At 66.7% G+C, this 20,584-nt stretch overlaps 1 protein-coding gene across 1 annotated transcript; it reads left to right on the forward strand.

The window, feature by feature from the left end:
* The first annotated feature begins 256 nt into the window (after positions 1-256).
* Positions 257-19,789, forward strand: ARID3A (AT-rich interaction domain 3A). The gene is made up of 9 exons (XM_065652273.1): positions 257-395; positions 3,012-3,957; positions 4,449-4,770; positions 15,612-15,684; positions 16,424-16,607; positions 17,143-17,390; positions 17,701-17,997; positions 18,070-18,159; positions 18,348-19,789. The coding sequence occupies exons 2-9, from the start codon at positions 3,530-3,532 to the stop codon at positions 18,560-18,562; spliced, it is 1,857 nt and encodes a 618-aa protein (XP_065508345.1). The 5' UTR covers positions 257-395; positions 3,012-3,529; the 3' UTR covers positions 18,563-19,789.
* Positions 19,790-20,584: the final 795 nt, after the last annotated feature.

Consider the following 20,584-nt stretch of genomic DNA (forward strand, 5'->3'; position numbering starts at 1 on the left):
TTAAATCCCCCCGCGGGGCTCTTAAAGGGGCCGCGCCCCGCATGGCTGCGCTCCCCCTCCCAGCCGCGGGGCGGCGCTGCGGTTGCGCTCCCGGCCGGCCCCGCGGCTGCGCCCCGCGCGACATTTGCATGCGGCGGCAGGGACGGGCCAATGGGAAGGCGAGGCGGGGCGCGGCGGGCGCGAAAGGCCAATGGCGGGGCGGGGCGGGGCAGCATGGGGCGGGGCGGGTGTGGCGAGCCAATAGGGAGCAGGGGCGGGGCGGCTCTGGGTCCCGCCGCCCGCCCGCGGGGAGAGGAGCCGCCGTGCGGGCACCGAGCGCACCCCGGCCCCGCCGCAGCCCGAGCCCCGGGCGGCCGCGGCTGCTATGCGGCTTCGCGGCGCACGGCCTCCACCGGGTAAGCGCGGACGCGCCGCCACACCGGCTCCGCGGTCGGTAGGGGGACCGCCCCGTGGCCGCTACTGGGGATCGGGGTCTGTCCCCGCGCTCGGGGCTGGGCGAGACCGGGGCCGCGTATCGGCCGCGTCCCCTGGGCGGGCTGGGACCCTCGTGATCGGTTGCAGGACGGGACCGGTGCGCTCCCTTCCCGTGCGGCCGTTTACCGGCCATGTCCTCCGCGCGGGGCCGGGCTCCCGCCCCGGGCCGCTCCTGCAGGCCGGCACGCCCCCGCGCCCGGCCCCTGCGGCCGTTACCGGCCCGGCCGGTTAGAGCCCCCCGCGCCCCGCCCGCCGGCCCCCGGCCGCGGCGATGGGCCGGAGCTGCCGCCGCCCTGTGCCCCCCTGCCAGGGCAGCCCCGGGCCCGCGGCCTCCCGGGGCTCCTGCCGGAGGAGGGGGCCGGTCCGGGCCGGGCCGTGCGCTGGGCTCGGGGGAGCTGCTGGCCTAGCCCGGTCCCGTCCTTCCGTGCCGGGAGTGGCCGTTTTCCCCCGGTTCACGGGGCCGGGCTCCCCCCAGGCCCCACCGGCCCCGTCCCCGGGTTCGGCCGGTGCCACGTGCCGCCGGGGCCGGGCTCTGTCCCGGGGAGCGTTCCCCTGCCCGCCCCGGGGGGCCCTCCCGCGGCCCCCCCAGCCCTGTCTGTCCGCGAAGAGTGAGCATCCCCTGGGCCCGGGCTCCCGGTCTCTCTCCTCCTTCTCCTCCTCCTCACTTCGGTCTCTGCCCTCGGAGCCCGGCCCGGGCGGTGTTGTGAGCCTGGCCGGGGGTCCGGGAGCAGCGGGCCAGGGCGTCCGGCCGGGCCCGGCGTCCGTGGCACAAAGGCCCCGTCCCTCACACCCCCGCCCGCTGCCGCGTATTTTTAGCCCGACGTGGCCGCTGTCGCTCTCGAGCACCTGCCCCACGGGACGCGGGTGCTGCCGCCACCGCCCGAAACCCCCCGCATGCCGCCAGCACCGCCCGCACGGCGGGAGCCCCCGAGCCCCGCGACGGCAGGGACAAAGGGGCATGACTCAAGGTCACCGCGGCCGCCAGGCCAGGGCCCCTCTGCAAAGGGACGGTCCCTGGCGCTGGTATTGCCGCTCCGGCCACGCTTGGGCTTTCCTTTGCGTGGCCCCGGCATGACCACGGTCCAGGAGGCAGCTCCAGTGCTGGCATTGAGTGACTTGGTGACTCGTGGCACGGCAGAGCCACGGCGGAGCGGGGCCGGAGGAGCACGTGCCTGGGACGAGTCTCACTCCGGTTTTGCCGGTGACTCTGGCAGGGGACGGAGTTCAGACGCGGTGCAGGACGGCTGCGTGGTGGTGAGCGGCTGCTGCTCCGGGACAGCCCCGTGCTGGGAGGGTCCCTGCGCCAACACCTCCCTCCACTCCGGCAAGATGGAGATGGCCAGGGTAGAGGGGGGAAACTGAGGCACAGGCAGTGCACGAGTGGCCCATCGGCTCCTGCCGCTCTGGTGCTGGCTTCCCTCGGAGGCGGCAGCAGCAGCGGCTGAGGTGCAGCCCCGGCCACCACGGTGGCGGTGTGTCAGTAGCGTGAGCCGCGCCAGCGCGGCAGGGCTGCGAGCGGATGCGGCCGCCGCCGCAGTGAGAAGCGGGGGAAGCGGCTCCGACCCGCGCCGGGGGCGGGTTCCCCTTTCCAGAATCGGCAGGATCACGCCGGAGCTGCCGGCTCCTGTGTGTGCCCCGCAGCCCCGGGGAGCGGCCCCGGCCGCCCTGGATCGGGCCCCACGTTGGTCCCTGCGGAGGTCCCGGGGTGTGTGTGTGTTCCGCCGGCCTGCAGGCAGCAGAAATGGGTGACTGAGTCCCTGCCCCTACGTGGCACTACCGCGGCGTGGTGAGCTCCCGCCCTGCCCTCGGCACACGCGAGGTCATGCCGAGGTTGTTGCTGGCAGAGCGGTGTCCGTCCGCGGGCTGGGGCTGGCTGCCAGTTGCACCGGGGCTGGGGGGGCTCCAGGCCAGAGTGCCAGGGCGGTGGGGGTGTCATGGGGCCCTGCCGTAATGTGCCGGTGGGGTGCAGCAGAGCCGAGCCACTCGCAGCCCCGTGCCGTCCCGGGGGACCCACAGCCCCAGGGAAGGGGAGGCTGCGGGGGCGGCTGGCAGAGCCTGTTTGCCGGGGTTTTGGGGAGCGAGGCTCTGCCCTCCCGTCCCTCAGGAGCTGCCCTAGAGCCCCGGCGTGACATGGGTCCCCCCCCCCGGTGCCATGGCACCCTGCTGCGTGAGGGTCCCCGGTGCCGCTGGCACCCCGGAGCCGGCCTGGCAGCTCCTGCCACCGCGGTGGCCCGCGAGCCCAGCACTCCCCTCGCTCCTGTGCAGCGCGTCCCTGGTATCCCCGGGTGGGGACATGCCCTGTCCCTCGGGGGGCTCTCCCAGCAGGGCTGTTATCTGCGAGCGCTGTTCCCGTATCCGCTGCCTGCGGGGCCGGGCAGGGCTATCGGGTCTGGCAGGCCCCTTCCCCCTCCTCAGCAGGGCCCGGCCTCCCTATCTCATTAGCTCGAGATTAATGAGGCTCCTGCGCTGTCTTTAACTCCTTCCTGCTCGCAGCTCCTGCCGCAGCTCCGCTCACCCTTTCTCTGCTCTCCTGGCAGGTTTGCGCCGACGCCGTCCCGCAGCTGAGCCAGCTGAGGACTAGGGACAGCTGGCCCAGAGCCGGGGACGCCGTGTTGACCCCGAGGCTGCTGCCCCCCAAAAGTGTCCACTCGGCGAGGGAGGGGACGATGCACCGGGCCACGAGCGCTGCCTGGTGACCCCACAGAGGTGCCGGTTCCTGGCGGCAGCACCCTGATCCCGACCGGCCGCCCTGAGGCTCCCGCCGGAGCCCTCCTGCGAAGGAGATATTGGAGCAAAACCAAGGGGGGTTGGGGGGCTCGTCCTTCTGCCCTGAGCCGGCGGCAGCGGTGATTCCTGCCCTGACACCCCGACGGCGCTGCGGAGCCCCCGTTGTCTTCGCCCCCTTGGGCCCCAGCAGCCCCCCGGCACTCCTCGGGCCCCGGCCCCGCTGGAGCGCAGCAGCCTGCCGGGCGCTGGCCCCCGCGCCTCCCGGGCATCGGCCCCCGGGTGCATCACCCCGCGCCCCCCTGGGACCTCCCCACCCACCGGCAGAGCTATGAAGCTGCAGGCGGTGATGGAGAACCTGCAGCGGCAGCAGCGCGCGCGGCTGCAGCAGGCGCTGGAAGCACGGCAGCAGGAGCAGCAGCAGCAGCAGCCACCGCCGCGCTCCCCGCCGGCCCCCGCGCAGCCCCCTCCGGCCCCTGGACAGACCCCCGGCAGCACCCCGGCCCGGGGACGCGGCCAGGATCCGGCCCCGGCCCCTTCGGAGGAGGGAGCGGAGCCCGAGAGCGCGCACATCCAGCGGGCACAGATGGCCGCCCTGGCCGCCATGCGGGCGGCAGCCGCCGGCCTCAGCCACTCGTCCAGCCCGGGGCTGTCGGAGGAGAGCCCGGCCTCCGAGGAGGAGGAGGAGGAGGAGGAGCACGCCGAGGAGGAGGATGGCGGGTACCAGCAGGAGATGGGCTCTGAGGAGGAGGAGGATCTGTGAGTATTTGCCAGCGCAGACTTGCAGCTCTTAGGGTTTCGGGAAGGGGCAGGGACACAGTCTGGCCCCAGTGGGTTTTGGCACGGCCGGCTGTGGACACAGGGTTCCCTTTGGGTCAGAGGGTGCTGCCGGAGGCTGCCTGCGCTGCGTTGGGTTTGTGCAGCCTGGCTCTGCAGCCGTGATTCCTCGTGACATGACACGTCCACCGTGGAGCTGTGTGGGGCCGTGACAGAGGATCCTGCTCTGGCGTTCAATTATGCAGAGCCCTGCGGCCGTGTCCCCTCCGGGGCGGGGGACAGCCTGGCAGCCATCTGGCAGAGCCCGCTCCCCACTGGAGCTGCTGGTGCCGGTGGCTGCCCCGTGCACCGGGTGCATGGTCCCAGCCCCACGGCTGAGGGGTGCCTGTGGGGCAGGCAGGGGAGAGGGATCGGCTGCGGGGACCCAACCCCTGCCCAGCGTGGGACCAAATCTCTCCTGTTCCCTGCTCTAGGAAGGGCAAATGGGATGAAGATGATTTTGAAGAGGACCTGGGTGAGGAGGAGGAGGAAGAGGAAGAAGAAGAGGAGGAGGAGGAAGACTACGAGGAGGAGGAAGACATGGGAGAGGAAGGGCTGGGCTCGGCAGAGGCGGTGCGAGCGGGTGCGGGATCCCTGCTGCTCCGCAAGCCCCCGGCACCGCAGCACTACCGGGGCGAGCCGCAGCGGCTGCCGGGGGGGCAGGACCGGCTGCCCCCGTCTGCACCAGGCCACGCGCAGCCCCCGCCGCCGGCGTCCGACCACGGTGACTGGACCTACGAGGAGCAATTCAAGCAGGTGGGTGCCTGCCGAGCCGCATGTTCTCTGCCGCGTGTCCCCTGCCGCGTGTCCCCCACCGCACCTGTCCCCTCCTGGCTCTGCCACATGTCCCTGCGTCCTCGAGAGCCGCGGTGGGATGGCTCTGGCAGTGCCGCCTCCGGCAGCGTTCTTGGATCGAGCTGCCGTCATTGCCGCTGAGAAAGCCTGGGGTTTCTCCGGGGTTTTAGTGCTTGGGCTTAGCTGTGCCTTCCACTGTTGCTTTGGTCGGTGACTCCGGTGGGATCCGGTGTCCCAGTCCGTACCTTGGCCTGGCCCTGGCGCAGGTGGGTGGTGTGATAGGGACCCGGGAAAATTCTTGCTGAAAACGATTGAAAAAACCTCCCCAAACTTGCAAATGTGAAGGGGCTCTTTGGTTTCCTCTTCTCCACCCTCCTCAAGCCATGTTTGGTGAGGATCTGGCTTGGTCCCCATTGCCGTAGAGGTGCTGCCTGGCAGGATGGCTCCGACCCTGTGGATGTTTGGGGGCAGAGCTGCCCCCAAAATGCCACTGAAGAATGAAACCGGGGCAGGAGCACCCGCTGCCCCCTTGGTCGCTCTCCTGAGGCAACGATGCTCCCGCTGTCCCTCAGCTCGCTGCGTCCCGCTTTGTGGCTACTAGAAGGAAATGTGCTGCAAGCTGGGGCTCCCCGGGGGCCGCCCGGCGCCTTTGATGTGTGTGGTTAAATACATCTGAGTTTAGGGCTGGGGGAAGGGACGGGAGCCAACAGCAGCAGATGGGACCCAGATGGAGCGGCCGGGGCACGGTGGCCTTTTGGGAGGGATGCGATGGCCCGAAGGGGAAGGGGCAGGGGCCGTCGCATCCCTCCCGAAAGGGGGAAGGGGCTGCCGCGATGTGCCGGCACATCTGGCTGCGGGCAGCCTCCCGACGGGGAAAGCCCAAGCGCTGGATTGCGTGGCTGCCCAGCTCAGTTGCGGGGAAGGGGCGGCTCTGCCCCACGCGTCCCTCGTGCCGCGGTGCAGCCGCTTCTGCTTGCGGTTTCTCTCTTTTGTGCTTCCTGCCATCGGGGAGCGAGAGGCCGGGGATGTGATCTCGTATCTGTGAAAAGGCTTTTTTGATACCGCAGCCGTGATCTTCCTGTTTGTCACCGTGTCGGTGCTGTACCGGACCCATATGGCAGCTCCGGGAACCTGGCGATTGGGATCCAATGGGAAAATCTGGGGCTGGGGGCTGGCGGTGCCTGCAGGACCCCTGCCCTGGTCCGTGGATGTGCCGTGGACTGTGCCGGCGACTCTGCTGGGTCCCCTGCCACAGCCGCAGCACCTGGCGACCCTAGCCTGAGCCACGGCACATGCTCTGACCCCCAAACTGTGCTGGCCGGAGGGGCAGAGCCCCCATGTCTCACTCCCCTTCTCTTCCCGGGGTGGGCAGGGAGGTCCCGGCACCGCGGTTTGTTGTGGAAGCAGCCAGAGGGGGAGAAAAGCGGCTGCCGCTGTGCTGTGGGCGGCGGAGCGGGGGCGAAGCACCGGCCGGGAGAGGCTTCCCCGGCATGTCAGCCGCCAGCGCCGGCGCTTGGATCGCGGCCGCTGGCCCCGGGCCAGGGGGTTGCTCGGCGCAGCACGGCGCTGGCGGGAGCTCCTCCTGGCCGCCCTCCAACGCGTGCCGCCGGGCACCCTGGCCTGGCCCATCTGGCGCAGCGGGCACGGTGCAGCCGGGGAAGGAGCAGCAGGAATGTAAGCAGCGAGTGCTGGCGCTGCCGGGTAGGGGATGCTTCACCCTGCCACAAGCGCGGCTGTGCTGGCGCTGGGCCGTCCTGCCGCGGTGGGAAGCGCTGCTGGAGGAGGGGGCCGCTTTGGGTTCCTCGGCCCCGCGGTGCTGGCAGCACCGCTGCTCTCCCGCCTGTGCCCGGGGAGCATTGGCTGAACCGTCGGCTGCTGCCGAGTCTCCGCGCCCACCTCTGCAGCCAACCCCGGGTGCCTGCGGGGGCTGTCCCTGTCCCCCACCCCGGTGTTTTATTGACCCATCTGGGACAGATTCCGGCAAACCGGGGCTGGGCCGGGCTGAACTGCAGGGGTCCGGAGGCAGGAGGAGGAGGAGGGGGCCCGGTTCAGGGAAGGCATTGGAGGGCGCGAGGAAGAGTTATGGAGGTTATGGAGGTTACGGGGCCGGCGCGTGGCACCTCCCCGTCCCCGGGGACGGCTACCGTGCGGGCAGGGGTCAGCTCGGCGGGGCAGCAGAACAAAGGAGCCCCCGGCGTGGGGGGGTCCGGGGGAAGCGACTGCCGAGGGCGTGATGGCTCCTCGGCTTGGAAAGGGGCATTTTGGGGGTGGGAAGAAGCTCCCTGTGGGGAACGGCCGCCATGGCCGGCAGCGAGGGCTGGCTTGCTTTCGGTTTGGTCTTGTGCTGTTGTAGCCGCAGTGGCATGGGGCAGGGGGGTCTGGTGGGATGCTGGCACATCGCCCCATGTTGCTGCTGTGCCGGGACCGTGTTTGCCCTTGTTTAGGTTTGGGATCCTCTCTAACCGCACCCCAAAAGGCAGGACCGGTGCCGGGGGGCCGGGGCAATGCCAGCGTGTCGGGGCTGCTGGGCTCAGCCGCGGGGGAGCCCCGGCACCCCCCAGGCACCACCGCTGGGCTTGCTGGGGCTCTGCGGGCGTTTGCCGTCCCGCTGCCACGGGGGTGATGCTCGTGGGGGGAGCCGGGCTCTGGCGAGCTGCTGGAGCACAAGCCGCTCCGCCAACCCGGCCAAAACTCCGGTGCTGCCGCGTGCCGCTGCAAACTGCTGCGTAACGCTGGACCGGCTGCCCCGGCGTGGGGCTGCGCGCGGAAACCTGCGTCAGCGCCCGCACCCCGGTGAGGGTGGGGGGGCTCCGCTGCCGCCCCCGCAGAACCCCCCTCCTGACCTTTCTGTTTCGGTGCCGTTGTGACCGAGCTCGGCTCACACCGCGAGCGCCGGCCCCCGCAGCCGGAGTTTCCGCCTCTGCCCCTTTTGGAGTTTCCTGCGCTGCCTACGACAGGCAGCCGCTGCCTGCACCCCCAGGGACGTGCACCCCGTCACCCCATCACCATGGGGGTTCCGCAGCAGCCACCGGGCTCCCTTTGGGGTGCCCCAGCTGGTGTTTAACCCCCACCTCTGTTCACAGGAGCTGTTAGAGGCTTTAAAAGCCGTTGGGGTGCTGGGGGGCAGCTGTGTGGGTGGTGGGGTGCCTGAGGGGTGCCGGTGCTTTTGGGTTGGTACGAGGTTTCTTAAGCTGCCCCAAATGGGGACGACTGAACTGCGATGGTGGCACATGGTGGGAGAAAACCTCAGCCCTTATCTTGCGCCGAGCAGCTCTCCCCCGAGATACGGGATTTCAAAGTGCGACGGTTTGGGGCAGGGGGGAGCGGGAAATAAACCGAAAGCAACTCTGCAACCATAGCAGGCGGTGCGCTGGGTGCAGGGGGGGGCCAAACCGGACCCCTGCCCGGCCAGGGCTGCGGCAGCTCCCGGGAAGGTGACGGTGGGATTGTCACAGAGACGGGCTAGAGGGGCTGAGGAAAAGCCCATTTCGCCTCCGAATCCCCCGGGTGTGGAGCCCCGTGCAGACACTCGGGGCTCTGGTTTAGGCGGGGGGGTCCCCGCTGCCCCCCGCCACGGGGCTCTGAACCCCTCTCTCCCAGGGATTATTTTCTTTTCAAAAGCCTGGTGCTGGCGGGGGGAGCAGGGCTGGGAGCGGGGGCCCCGCGGCCTCTTCACAAGGGCAGGAGGGTCCATTTACTTTCTTTAAAATATTGATTAGAGCTTTATTGCATTAGCCAGCCGAGCGGATGAGCCGGCCCCGGGGAGGGCGAGGGGGCCCCTGTGCGGGGAAAGGGCCACCCGAGCGTCGTCACCCGGCCAGAGCCACCGTCCCCCCGCCCCACAGCCATTTGCTCTGGCCGGTGCCGCAGTGGGGCGGGGGCACCGATAACGGTGGGGGCCCCCAGCTGGGTGCTCCTGTGCCGGGAGGAGGCGATTGCGGTGCCTGGCCGGGCTGGGGCAGATAACAGGGGCAAGGAGGGGACCGGAGTGTTGTGGGGCGCCGGGGGGCAGGCACAGGTGGCGCCTCCCGGGAGAAGGGCTGGTACTCCCCCTGACCCCGGCACAGCCATCGCCCGTCACCACCCTTCAGCCGACCCAAGGGTGCTGCTGGCCGGGGATCCAGCCGGTAATCGGCTCAGGGCGCAGGGAGCCCTCCCGGAGCCCTAATCCTGCGGATCCCCGCCCGGGGGTCAGGGGCTTCTCGGCGACAGCGGCTTAACCGCGAGTGCCTCCCCCAGCCTGGCAGCGGGTGCCGGTCCCGCTGTCCCCGCGCCACATGGAGCCACTTCTCTCAGTGAAACCGGAGATAATTAATGAGGTGGGGACAGACACGTTTCTTGTGCCCCGTGTACCCGGCCAGCACCTTCACCCAGCTGGTTTTGTTTGCTCCTGGGTGGACTGTCCCCCTGGCACCCCTTGGCTTGAGAGCCGGGCTGGCCCCCCCAGCCTGGGCATCGCCTGCTGGTGTTCCCCCCTGAGCCCCGGGCCCCCGGGTCCCGGATTCCGAGCCCCAAACCCCCGAGCCCCAGCTCCCTGGGCTGATCAAGGGCTGCAGAGGAGGCAGCCGCCTCCCAGCTCTGGCACAGCTGAACTAACAGGCATGAGGGTTTATTTAAAAGAAGAAAAAAAACAGAGCAGAGATGAGAGCAGGTCCTTTGTCAGCAAAGCAAACAGCCGGCCGGCAGTGGGGCGGTTGGGCAAGGCTGCAGTGTTGCTCCATCACCCTATTTCTGGCCCAAACCGCAGGAGAAATAGCAGCCGGTCCTGGGGCCCAGCCGGACATGCCGCAATCGGGGGCCAGGGCTGGGGGCAGTTTGGGGACGGAGGGAGCCCCCACTGTCCCCTGGGCACTTCTGTCACCAGTCAGGGGGCTCGGGGCGCAGCTCCTGACCCCCTCCCTGGCCCTCCCCATCAGTCACTAAATCTGCCTGGGGCTGGGTCCCCGCTCCAGATGGAGCCCGTGATAACGGGCTCCAGTGCCACGGTGGGATGGGCGCGAATAGCAGCTTTGCTGGAGCCAGCATCGCTCCGGTGCTGTGGCAGTGCTGTGGCTGTGTCGCCTGCTACCTCCTCCGTTCTGCAGGTCGCCAGCGGGCAAGCAGCAGCAAGGTTTGGTGCTGCCGGAGCAGCTCTGTGGTGACAGTTCTCGGGGCTGACGGCAGCTGCCTGTCAAACCATCTGTGGCTGCTGGACCTTGTCCAGCTCCCACAGGCAGGGCCGGGGTGTGGGACCCCCCGGGACCCCCACCGTGGCAGGGACGGCTGGCAGGGCGGCCATCCCCCGGATGGACAAACGGATGGAGTCGCAGGACCTCGCATTTCAGGAACAGCTTTGCAATTAGCCAAATCCCCGGCTGGGCGGTGGAAGCCCCGGTGACTCATCTGCTCGGGCTTACAGCGATCCCCTTTCTAATACGATCATTTACATATGGTGGAATTTAAGCCCCAGCTCAGCTGCCAGCGCCAGCGCAGCCACTGCCCCCGTGCCACGTCCTGCCCGGGGGTCTCGACCTGCCCCGTGTGGTGTCACCCAGGCAGGAACAGCCCCCATGGGGGTCATCGAGCGCCCCAAGGGTCTACGCTGCTTTTCCAGCAGGAAAAGCTTTGCTGCTCTGGCCGTGGTTTCCCCCGGTCTGTGCTGCATGGCTCCGGCTCAGCCGCTCCCCAGGATGAGCTTTCTCAACGCTGCCTGACCCCGCTCAATGTTTGCACAAGGTCTGGTGCGATGGTGAGCATGTGTCGCAGGCATGCACCGGCATGCACGCGGGGAGGACCGGCACAGCCACCGCTGCCGGGCTGATTCCCGTCTGCCGGTGCTGGCTCTGGGCTTGGCAGGGGGTCAGCAGCCCCTGGCTCACGCAGAGCAGGGAGCAGCCCATGCCACACATCGGCATTCAGACGCAATTGTTTTTTGTTTTAGCCAGAGCCCGGCACGCTGCCGGTCCCTCCGAAACCACCGTTTGGAACACAGCTGCAGCAGGATTTGCGTCCCCTCCGCGTGAGGGGTGACAGCGGCAGCGGGGCCGTGTCCCGGGAGCCGGTGGCGGTCGGTGCGTGGCCGTGGATCCATGCCGAGCGTTCCGGTGGCTGCTGGGCAGGAGTGGCCCCACGGCGTGGCGGGGAGGGTGGCTGACGGCGCAGGGACAATGGGGGGTCAGGGAGGTTAAACGGCGACTAATTCGCCCATTCAACGTCCCCCTCTGCTGCGCGGTGACACTCGCTGTGTCGGCGACCGTGGCCGGGACACGGCCGCAGCACCGCTCGGGGTGTTTGTGGGTGTGGGGGGAGCCTGGGTGGTCTCGGGGTCCCCTGCACATGGGCGATGGCTGGGGACGGGGACTGGGCTCGTCCCCGTGCCGCAGCATCTGCCGCCCACCGGGTCCCACGGCCCCCAGCCTGGGCGGGAGACACCGTGAGCAGAGGGACCTGTGACGGGGCCGCGTCCCAGCCCGGGGGTGCTGACCCACCGAGGGGACAATGCTGGGAACCGGCAGGAACAATGGTGCCAACGGGAAGCATGGCGGCGAGGGCCCGGCGCTCCCCAGCCCCCTCCCCGGGCAGCCGCGGCGGCTGGAATCCCACCGGGCCGGTCAGTGCGGCCGGCCCGTCCCCTCCCCGCAGCACCTTTGGCAACACTATCTCGGAGCTGGCGAGCGCGGTGGTGGGGGCCACCCTGGGGGTTTTGGGGAGGGGGTGCACAGCCCCAACCCCTGGCAGCCCCTTCCCTTTCCCGGGGGGGCCGTGCTTTGGGGCTTGCAGGGAATTAGGGATGGGGACAGTGAGAGGTGACCCGTCCCTAAGCCGAGTGCATTATCTGCAGTGGGATCTGCGCCGGGATCTCCCTTTGCCCTTCGCTGGGTCCCCATAAACCCAACACCCCCCGGACCGGGGGAGCCGTGCCGGTGCTGCCCCCCGCTCACCGCAACAGCCCTGACTCAGCCACCGTCTTACGGGAAACCGCCTCACCAGCAGCACCCGAAACGCTTCATTTCGGGGCTCGTCGCCAGCCCATCACTCCAGTTTTTACTAGTTACTTTCTTTTTCCAAATAAGAGCCCCCCCCACCCACCTGCGACTGTGGGTCCAGGCTGGGGGGGCCAAGGGGCTGCGTGCGCCGGCCGGGAGCAGGACGGGAAACACCACCCACATGTTTATTCTTCATTAAATAACTTGTTAGCGTGCGTGGTCTCTCCCCCCACCGCCAGTGTCACCCCTCGGCTGTCAGCAGGACAAAGGGACGTGTCCCCGGGGCCGCTCAGAGGAAGGAAGGAAGAAAAGAAAGAGAAAGAAGGAGCCCCCTGCCCCCCGTCCCGGATCACTCTGAGGGGTCTCTCCACTTGGGCTCCCCCCACCTTGGTTGTGTTTTTTCCCCAAATACAGAAACTCGGGGTTTTCAGCCCCCGGGAGTCGGCTGGTCCCGCGGGAAGGGTTGTCAGCCCCCCGTCCCTGCTGCAGTGGCCTTTGGGGGTCCGCCCCCTCCCCCGGCTCACGGCGTGCACGTCCCAGCCCGGTTTCGAGGAGAAAGGAGGAAAGCTGGGAGCGTCGAGACTTCCTGGCGATGGAAAAAAACTTGAAAATTAATCCCTGAGGCCCGAGAACCCGGAACCGTGCCGGGGGGGTTGTTTTTAACTCTGACATGGGGCCACGGCTCCTCGGAGCCCCACAGAGCCCCGCTCGCTGTTGGGGGGTCCCTGTGACACTTGGTGCGGGGGACACGGGGGCTCCAGCCGATGGAAGGGCTCTCCTGGCTCCGGCACAAAGCCCGGCGTTGCCAGAGCCTCGGTTGATGGTGCTTCTCCTCCTTCTCGACCTGCCCCCCTGCCCGCAGCCCGAGGGGCGAGGGGGGGTTATCTGGGTTATCTGGGTCCCTCCCAGGGCCCCCGGCACGCACCGCGCCCGTGCCGAGGGCTCCCTCCTGCATTCCTGGCATTGCCGAGGGGCCGCCTCCCCGCCGGCCCTTTGAAAGCCAAGGGCTCGGGATTTTCCCATAATCTGGTTTGAAACGTTAATCCGGTCATCCACACCAAACGCCGGGCCGGCATCCTGCCGGGGCGCTGGGCCGCAGGGTCAGCGCCGCCCGCTCGCCGCCCGCCTAATTCCTCTTCCACTTAATTATATATCTGCTGGCAGCAGCCATCTGGCACCGCGTCCTCAGCCGCCCGCAAGGACAGGGCCGGGGCCGGCAGGGGCTGCGCCAGTGGGTGGACACCGCGGTGGTGCCGGGGCCGGCGGTGGTGCCGGGCGCACGCCCCGCGCTGGGGGAGCACCGGGAGCATGGGGTGCGTGGGGCTGGGTCCCCGGCGTGGGGGGCTCTGGGGGGCGATGTCCCATTTCCCCAGCCCAGCCAGGCCCGGCAGTGCCGCGGCATCCCCTGGCACCGCGCTCTCGCTGCGGGAGCCTCGGCGGGCGCAGGGCTACGGTAAGAGGATATTCTGGGGGCAGCTGCGTTACAGATTAAGTCGTTCCCACCTCCCTGGCCTCCCTAATTACGAAATGTAAATCTATTGACTCAGCGGCAGCCTCTCCCCGCTGCCCGGCGTCACCTTTGCACCGAGCCTCACCACCTCTGCCCGCGCTGCCGCGGTGAAGAGCCGCGCGGTGTGTTGAGCAGGAGCCGCGCTCGGCATCGGCACCTGCTGATTTCGGTCCAGTGATGCCAGCAGCAGCTGGTCTGTGCTGAGCCCGGCTGTGCACTCAGTTTCACATGCTGCTGAAATGAGAACGTGTTTCTGTTCCTCAATTTTTATTTTGAGACCCGATATCTAAGCTTTCCTGTGATGCCCACGCTGCCTTTCGGTGTTTGCAGGGTGCACGGTTCCCCTGCCGCGTCCTCACCAGTGCAGGAGCCTGCGAGGTGTCCCGGCAAATGCTCAAAAGCCGCTCGTCTCTGCCACTTCCGCGGCTCTGCCGGTGCCTGGGCGACAAGGCGGGGACGGGGGCAGCTCGTTCCTTACACCGGGGGGTTCTGCTGGTGTCAGCAGAGCCAAACGAGGGTCCTGGGGGCTCCTGGGGTGCAGCCGGGAAAGCGCCCGGCACAGGGAGCCCTGGCTCGGCCGAGCCTCCCCCTGCTCCAGCAGCAGCAACTGAGTGCGGCAGAGCTGTCGAAATCTCGCCGGTAACCACAACCTTGCAAAACGTCCGTCCTCTGCCGGCCGCCGCGCTGGGTGTGCCGGCAGGAACTCACTGGCCCCGCCGACCCCCATGACCAGGGGTTTGGTGCGGGACCACCAGGGTGGGGGGCGCGGGGAGGGACGGCACTAACCCCGCGGCCCGGCTGGCACTTGCTTTCCTCAGCCGATGGTCAATTTTCTTTCGTCCTCTTAAACGTGTCCATCTCCCTCGGGACTGAGCTGGGGGGTAGATGAACCAGCGTGTTTGCCCCTCCCAAAACGCCGCCGCAGCTCCCACCTGTGGCCGGGGGAGAGCGGGTTTAGTTAAGAGCTGGCTTGATAAAAATCAAATGAACCGACGTTTTCCTAAACGGCCGATCGATTTTTACAGCGTGGCACTTCTGCCCTGGCTGCGTAGAGCCCGGCACACGACCCGTGCTCCGGGGCTGGGATGCCGGAGCCGCAGCAGTGCTGGTGCTGTCCCGTGGGCCGGGGGTCCCCATGGGCTGGGGGCCCCATGGGCTGGGGGTCCCCGCGGTGCCTGGACGCGGTGTCTCTGCCGCAGTGTCGGTGGCTACAGCCATTGCCCAGCTCCTGCTGTCACCCCATTATTGGGGTTACCAGGACTGGAGGGGGGTCAGCAGCTTCGGGGGTCTCAGCCGCGGTGATGGTGGCTCCTGCCGTGTCCCTGGGGGTTGCCGGGGCCTGGTGAGGTTTCCAGGGGAACTGGGGTTTATGGCTTTCCCACAGCGCCCGGCCCCTCTGATCGGTGCGGCCCCATTGATCCCTTTGATCGGCACCGGCGGGCGAGTGCGGCCCCCAGGACCCAGATCCTGCCGCGGGGAGGTGGGAGGAGGGGGCTCGCACCCCCCACCCACGGTGCCACCGCCGCCGGTGTCGTGCCGGCCGTGCCTGTTGCTCCGCTGCTGTGTGGCGCGTGCCTGGGGGGTTACGCGGTGGTATTTATAGCCCCCTCCCAGCCGCTGCGGCTCCGCTGGCAGTTGTTCAAAGTTGTCATTGAGAAACGCGGGAGCTGCTCAGCACCAAGGAGCTGGAGCAAGGGCAGCGGGTTCGTCCCCGCGGTGTCTGGGCAGAGCCTGCCTGCGATCCTGCCTGCGTGCCTGCCTGCAATAAATCAGGCAGGAATGTGCCGGGCGCGGGGTGGGGTCCCAGCAGCACCGGGTGCTGGCGGCGTGGCCGTGCCAGACCCCAAGGTCCTCGCTGCGTCACGTCCCTCACCTGCCAGGCTGGACCCCCGGGGTCCCTGGGAATGCACCAGACGACACCGGTTCTCACTGTGGCGCGGGGGTGTGCGCCGTGGTGCACAAGCTCCCACCGTGGCACACGGGCTCGCCGGCTCCAGCTCCCTCCGGCACCGCAGGTGCGAGGACGGATCACGCCGGAGCCTTGCTCCGCTCTGTGCCGAGCGCTCGGCCGATGCTAAAAACAGCTGGGAACACCTGGGATCGGTGTTGCCAGGAGGAGCCGGGGCCGAGCGCGGCACTGGGAGGACTGGTGGCACTGGGACTCCTGCCCTCCATGCGGGGACCCCCCAGCCATTTGGTGTCCTGGAGCTGGACGGCTCAGGCCAGTGGGCTCCGGCCCGGGGGGCTGCCTGGGGAGGGGGGGCTATCCGGGGGGCGGGGACACGGGTTGGGGGGTCTCTGAGCATTTTTGTGCTCTCACTGTGCAGCTGTACGAGCTGGACGGTGACCCCCGGAGGAAGGAGTTCCTGGACGACCTCTTCAGCTTCATGCAGAAGCGAGGTGAGCCCCCCCTCGTCACCGCCCCAGCTCCCACGGACCCTGGTTAATCTTTAACCTCTTTGCACCGCGGGGTCAAAACTGCTGGACGAGATCCTGCACCTGGCCCCGCCCCGAACTCCCCTGCACCCATCGCAACCGGGACCTGCAGCCCCCTTCCCCGGGTCATTGCAGGGGGTGAAGCCCCTTGCTGCCTCCTGGCTCTGCCCGGGCTGGCGGGGGGGCCAGGGGGTGGGAAGGACTGAAAGCGAAGAGCATTCGCGCGCTCCGGGGTCTGGTTCCTGCACGGAGAGCAGGGCTGGAAGTGCTGACGCATCGCGGCTCCCGCGGCCCTTTGTCAGGCAGCGCCGGGGAAGCACGTGTGTGCGCGGGGGGGGAGCTGTGGCTGCGTCCTCCGGGGTCCCCCTGAGCCCCCGCACCCGCCGCTGTGGGACGGCAGAGACCCCGGGATGGGGGAGACGCTGCAGCCCCATCCGCGGCGCTGGGGGATGACCCCCCCCGGCTCAGTGGGACCCTCGCGGCCGGGAAGTGCTGCCCCCGTTATAAATAACCAGCAGTGCCTGTGGCTGAAAAGTGCAGGTTTCTGTTTCCTTTGTGCGTCGGGCTGGTGCTCAGCGAGACGCAGCCGGGGGTTCCTGGGGGAAGAGCAGGGGTGGTGGAAGGGAGGGAGGAGCGGGACCCCCTGGCCGCGCGCTGCCTCGCCAGGTTCCCCCCACAGACCCGCTGTCTCCTCCCTCCGCAGGCACCCCCGTGAACCGGATCCCCATCATGGCCAAGCAGGTGCTGGACCTGTTCATGCTGTACACACTGGTGACCGAGAAGGGTGGGCTGGTGGAGGTCATCAACAAGAAGCTGTGGCGGGAGATCACCAAGGGGCTGAACCTGCCCACCTCTATCACCAGCGCCGCCTTCACCCTCCGCACACAGTGAGCGGGGGCTCGGGGGGAATCCTGGAGAACCCTGGAGAGGAGAAGGCTCCGGGGAGACCTTGTTGCAGCCTTTCCGTACTTAAAAGGGGCCATAAGAAAGATGGGGACAGAGATTTTATCAGGGCCTGTTGTGATAGGACAAGGGGTGATGGTTTTAAACTAAAGGAGGGAGATTCAGGCTGGACATGAGGAAGGAATTGTTGGCCCTGAGGGTGGTGAGAGCCTGGGCCAGGTTGGCCAGAGAGGTGGTGGATGAACCAGCCCTGGAGACATCCCAGGCCAGGCTGGACGGGGCTCTGAGCAACCTGAGCTGGTGCAGATGTCCCTGCTCATGGCAGGGGGGGCACTGGGGGAGCTGGGAAGGTCCCTTCAACCCAAACCATCTGTGATTCCATGATCCTCCACAGGCTCAGCAGTGCCAGGCTCCCCCTGCCCTGTGTCGGGTGCCGGGGACAGGGACAGTGTGGAGGGAGGGGATGGCAGAGGGTCAGAGGCGGCCACCGCGTCACCATCCTGTCCCCCTCCGCCGCAGGTACATGAAGTACCTGTACCCCTACGAATGTGAGAAGCGAGGGCTGAGCAACCCCAACGAGCTGCAGGCCGCCATCGACAGCAACCGGCGGGAGGGCCGGCGCCAGGGCTTTGGCAGCTCCCTCTTCACCTACTCGCCCGGCGGCACCCACGGGCTCCTCTCCTCGCCCAAGCTGCCGGTGCCGGCGCTGGGACTGGCCTCTGCCACCAACGGCGGCTCCATCGCCCCTGTCCAGAAGATCAAGAAAGGTAATGGCCATGGCGGGGTCTGGGCCATGGGCTGAGTCCCCCCCGACACTGGGGACGCAGCCCCGAAACGGGCAGAGCTGGGGGGGGGTCCCATCTCTGGGCTCCCGTCCCCTCCTGGGCACTGGGCTTGGTTTTGGGGACACCCGGCTCTGTCCCCCTCGGAGGGGCGGGAGGTGCCGGGCAGCCCCTGGCACGGCCATGAGGCACTGGGGGGCCCTGAGCCGGCGTGCCGTGGCTGGGGACACCCCGGGGTGGTGGCACCGTCCATCCTCTTCCTCCACACCCCTGACCGCCCGCTCTGCCCCTGCAGAGGAGGACTCCCCCATCCCCATCTCCGTGCCCAGCCGGCTCCCCGTCTCGCTGGCCGGTCACCCCGTGGTGGCCGCGCAGGCGGCCGCGGTGCAGGTGGCAGCGGCCGCTCAGGCTGCGGCGCTGGAGCAGCTGCGGGAGAAGCTGGAGTCGGGGGAGCCCCCGGAGAAGAAGATGGCGCTGGTGACGGACGAGCAGCAGCGGCTGATGCAGCGGGCACTGCAGCAGAACCTCCTGGCCATGACGGCCCAGCTGCCCATGAGCATCCGCATCAACAGCCAGGGCACCCGCTCGCCAGGTCAGTGCGGCCCCGGCGCAACCGCCGCGGCCCTGGGTCCCGGCGGGTCCGTAACTGGCTCCCCCCCTGCAGAGAACCGCCAGGACGCGGCCGCCGGCCTGAGCAGCAACGGCACCAGCAGCATCAGCATGTCGGTGGAGATCAACGGCATCGTCTACACAGGTGAGGGCTCACGGCTGCCGGTGCCACTGGGGCCGCGCCACCTCCGCCGGCAGAGCGGCCCCCCCGGCCCCGCTCCCGTGGGCGTTCGCCCCGGTTTTGGTCGTGGCGCCTGCGGCAGCTCTGGCACAGCCGCACAGGCGGTGTTGGTCTGGCCGTGCCCCCCAGCTCAGCCCCCCCTCTCTCCCCAGGTGTGCTCTTCGCCCAGACGCCCGGCCCTTCCTCCTCCTCCTCTTCCTCCTCCTCCTCCTCCTCGCTCCCCTCCTCTACCTACAGCAAAGGCAACGGCGGCGGCAGCCGCGGCAGCAGCGGTGGCGGTGGGGGGAGCGGCGGCAGCGTCCCCCCCGCAGCCCCGGCCAGCCTGGCCGTGCCCCCCAGCTCTACCTCCAGCAGCGCTTCGCCTTAACGCCCCCGGCGCAGCCCCCCGGGGCTCACCGGGTCTTGTCGGGGCTCACCGAGTCTTATCGGGGCTCACCGGGCTCTGCCCTTGTTCTCGTCTCGTTGGTTTTTCCTTTATTGGAGGAGAAAAGCTTTATTTAGCCCGGGGGTTTTGCCGGAGCCGCCGGCCATGCCGCTGCGCTGCGCCGGTCCGGGACCGTTTACCTCACTCACATCACACTTTGCACTGTACATTTATTATTAATATTATTATTATTATTATTTTTTAAACTCGTGTTACCTCCAGACAGACGCACGGACGCCTGCCGACGCGAGCTTTAGTGAAACCCCCCGGCACTCTCTCAAGGAAAAAAAAAAAAACAACAGATAAAAAAAATAATTGGGAGATATTTTATTCATTTAGATCCTTTTCCTGCCTCCTTTCTTTCAAAAACTACACTCACTATATGGGATTTTAAGAGGTTGTTGTTTGATTTTTTTGTTGTAAATAGCTTCTATTTTATTCTCTAAAAAAAAAAAAGAAAAGAAAAAGAATCGAACTTTAACATGCAAATGATATATATTAGTGTTCATCAGGGAAACGGGAGCTTGGAAACGCGGAACCTCCTTTCTCCTCTTGTATTTTTATCCCCCCCATCATACTACTGTGCAAAGCCAATTTGGGCACATTTTCCTCCAAAAATAAGCAGTTTAATTCAGTAACGGGGTGCAGGAGCTCGTGGGGAGGGGGCCACAGGATGGATTTTATTTTTTTGCCCCCTCCACCCCGAACCATTCGCCCCCATCTGCGTGAGACACAATCACGACCCGATACCGAAACCCCGACCCCCCCGCTCGGTATCGCGACTCCTCAGGTTTCCACCTCGAGCACAGGGTTTGGTTTTTTTTCCCCTTCCCCAGGTGCCTGGGGGGGCCCGTGCTGGTGGGACCCCCCCCTCTTTTTTATTTTTACTTGGGGAAGTGGCGATCTCAGGGGATTTGGGGATTTCCCAGCCTATTTTGGGGTTTTTTAGCCTTTTTTTTTCCCCCCCTCTCCAGAGCTGGAAATGCCCCGTGGTGGCTCCGGGGGGGTCCGGGGGCTCCGTCCGGCTCCTGCTGCTGTGGGATCAGCCCCCGGGTGGGTCTTGTACCCGGGGCGGGCGCTCGATTTTCTTAGCGAGTTTTTGTACAGTCGCTGTTTTGGGTTGGTTGTTCCATTTTTTCATTTCAATTCTTTTCATTTCCCCCTCTTCCCTCCCCCTCTTTTTTTTTTTTTTTTTTTGAGAGTGTATTACCTCCCACTTTATTTTTCTTTTTGCATATCGATTTAAAAAAAGAAAAAGAAAAAAAAAAAGCCTAAATCAGTTTCTCTGGGGTTTGGAAAGAAAAAAAAAGCGACGGACGCAGCTGCAGCCGCACGTACCCAGCGCGCAGATCTTGACTCAGGTAAAAAAACGAAAAAGAAAGGAAAAAAAAAAAGACAAAAAAAAGAAAAATAAAAACCACATTCTACCTCTGAGAGCGGCGGCCTCGGGCGCACCCAGGCCCCCAATGAAATATTTCAGTTTTGCAAACATTCAGGTATTGAAACTTTTGATTATTAAAAAAAAATTAAAAAATTTTTTAAAAAAAGATAAAATAAAACACTGAAAGTTTACATTTTATAATAACATTATTATACAGATTGTATTTAAACTTCAGAATATTTAAGACAATTGTAACCCTGTAAAGTTGATGAAATATTAAAAAAAAAAAAAAAAAAACCAAAACCAAACAACAGGTGTCGTGTGGGGTTTGTGTCCCTGGGGGACCGGGGCCTGTAGCGCTATAGGGTGCGTGTGCGGTGCCTATAGAGCTGGGGTGTCCAGGGATCCCTGTGCGGGACCTACAGGGTGTCACGAGGTGCCCAGCGGGTCCCTATAGGGCTGTTGGATGTCTATGGGATCCCTATAGGTTGTCCATAGGTCCCTACAGGGTGTCCCTGGGGTCCCTATAGCGCTGTGGGGTGGCCACAGGTCCCCACAGGGTGTCCCTGGGGTCCCTATAGTGC

Source organism: Caloenas nicobarica, chromosome 27, assembly GCF_036013445.1.
Source record: "Caloenas nicobarica isolate bCalNic1 chromosome 27, bCalNic1.hap1, whole genome shotgun sequence".
NCBI lineage: Eukaryota > Metazoa > Chordata > Aves > Columbiformes > Columbidae > Caloenas > Caloenas nicobarica.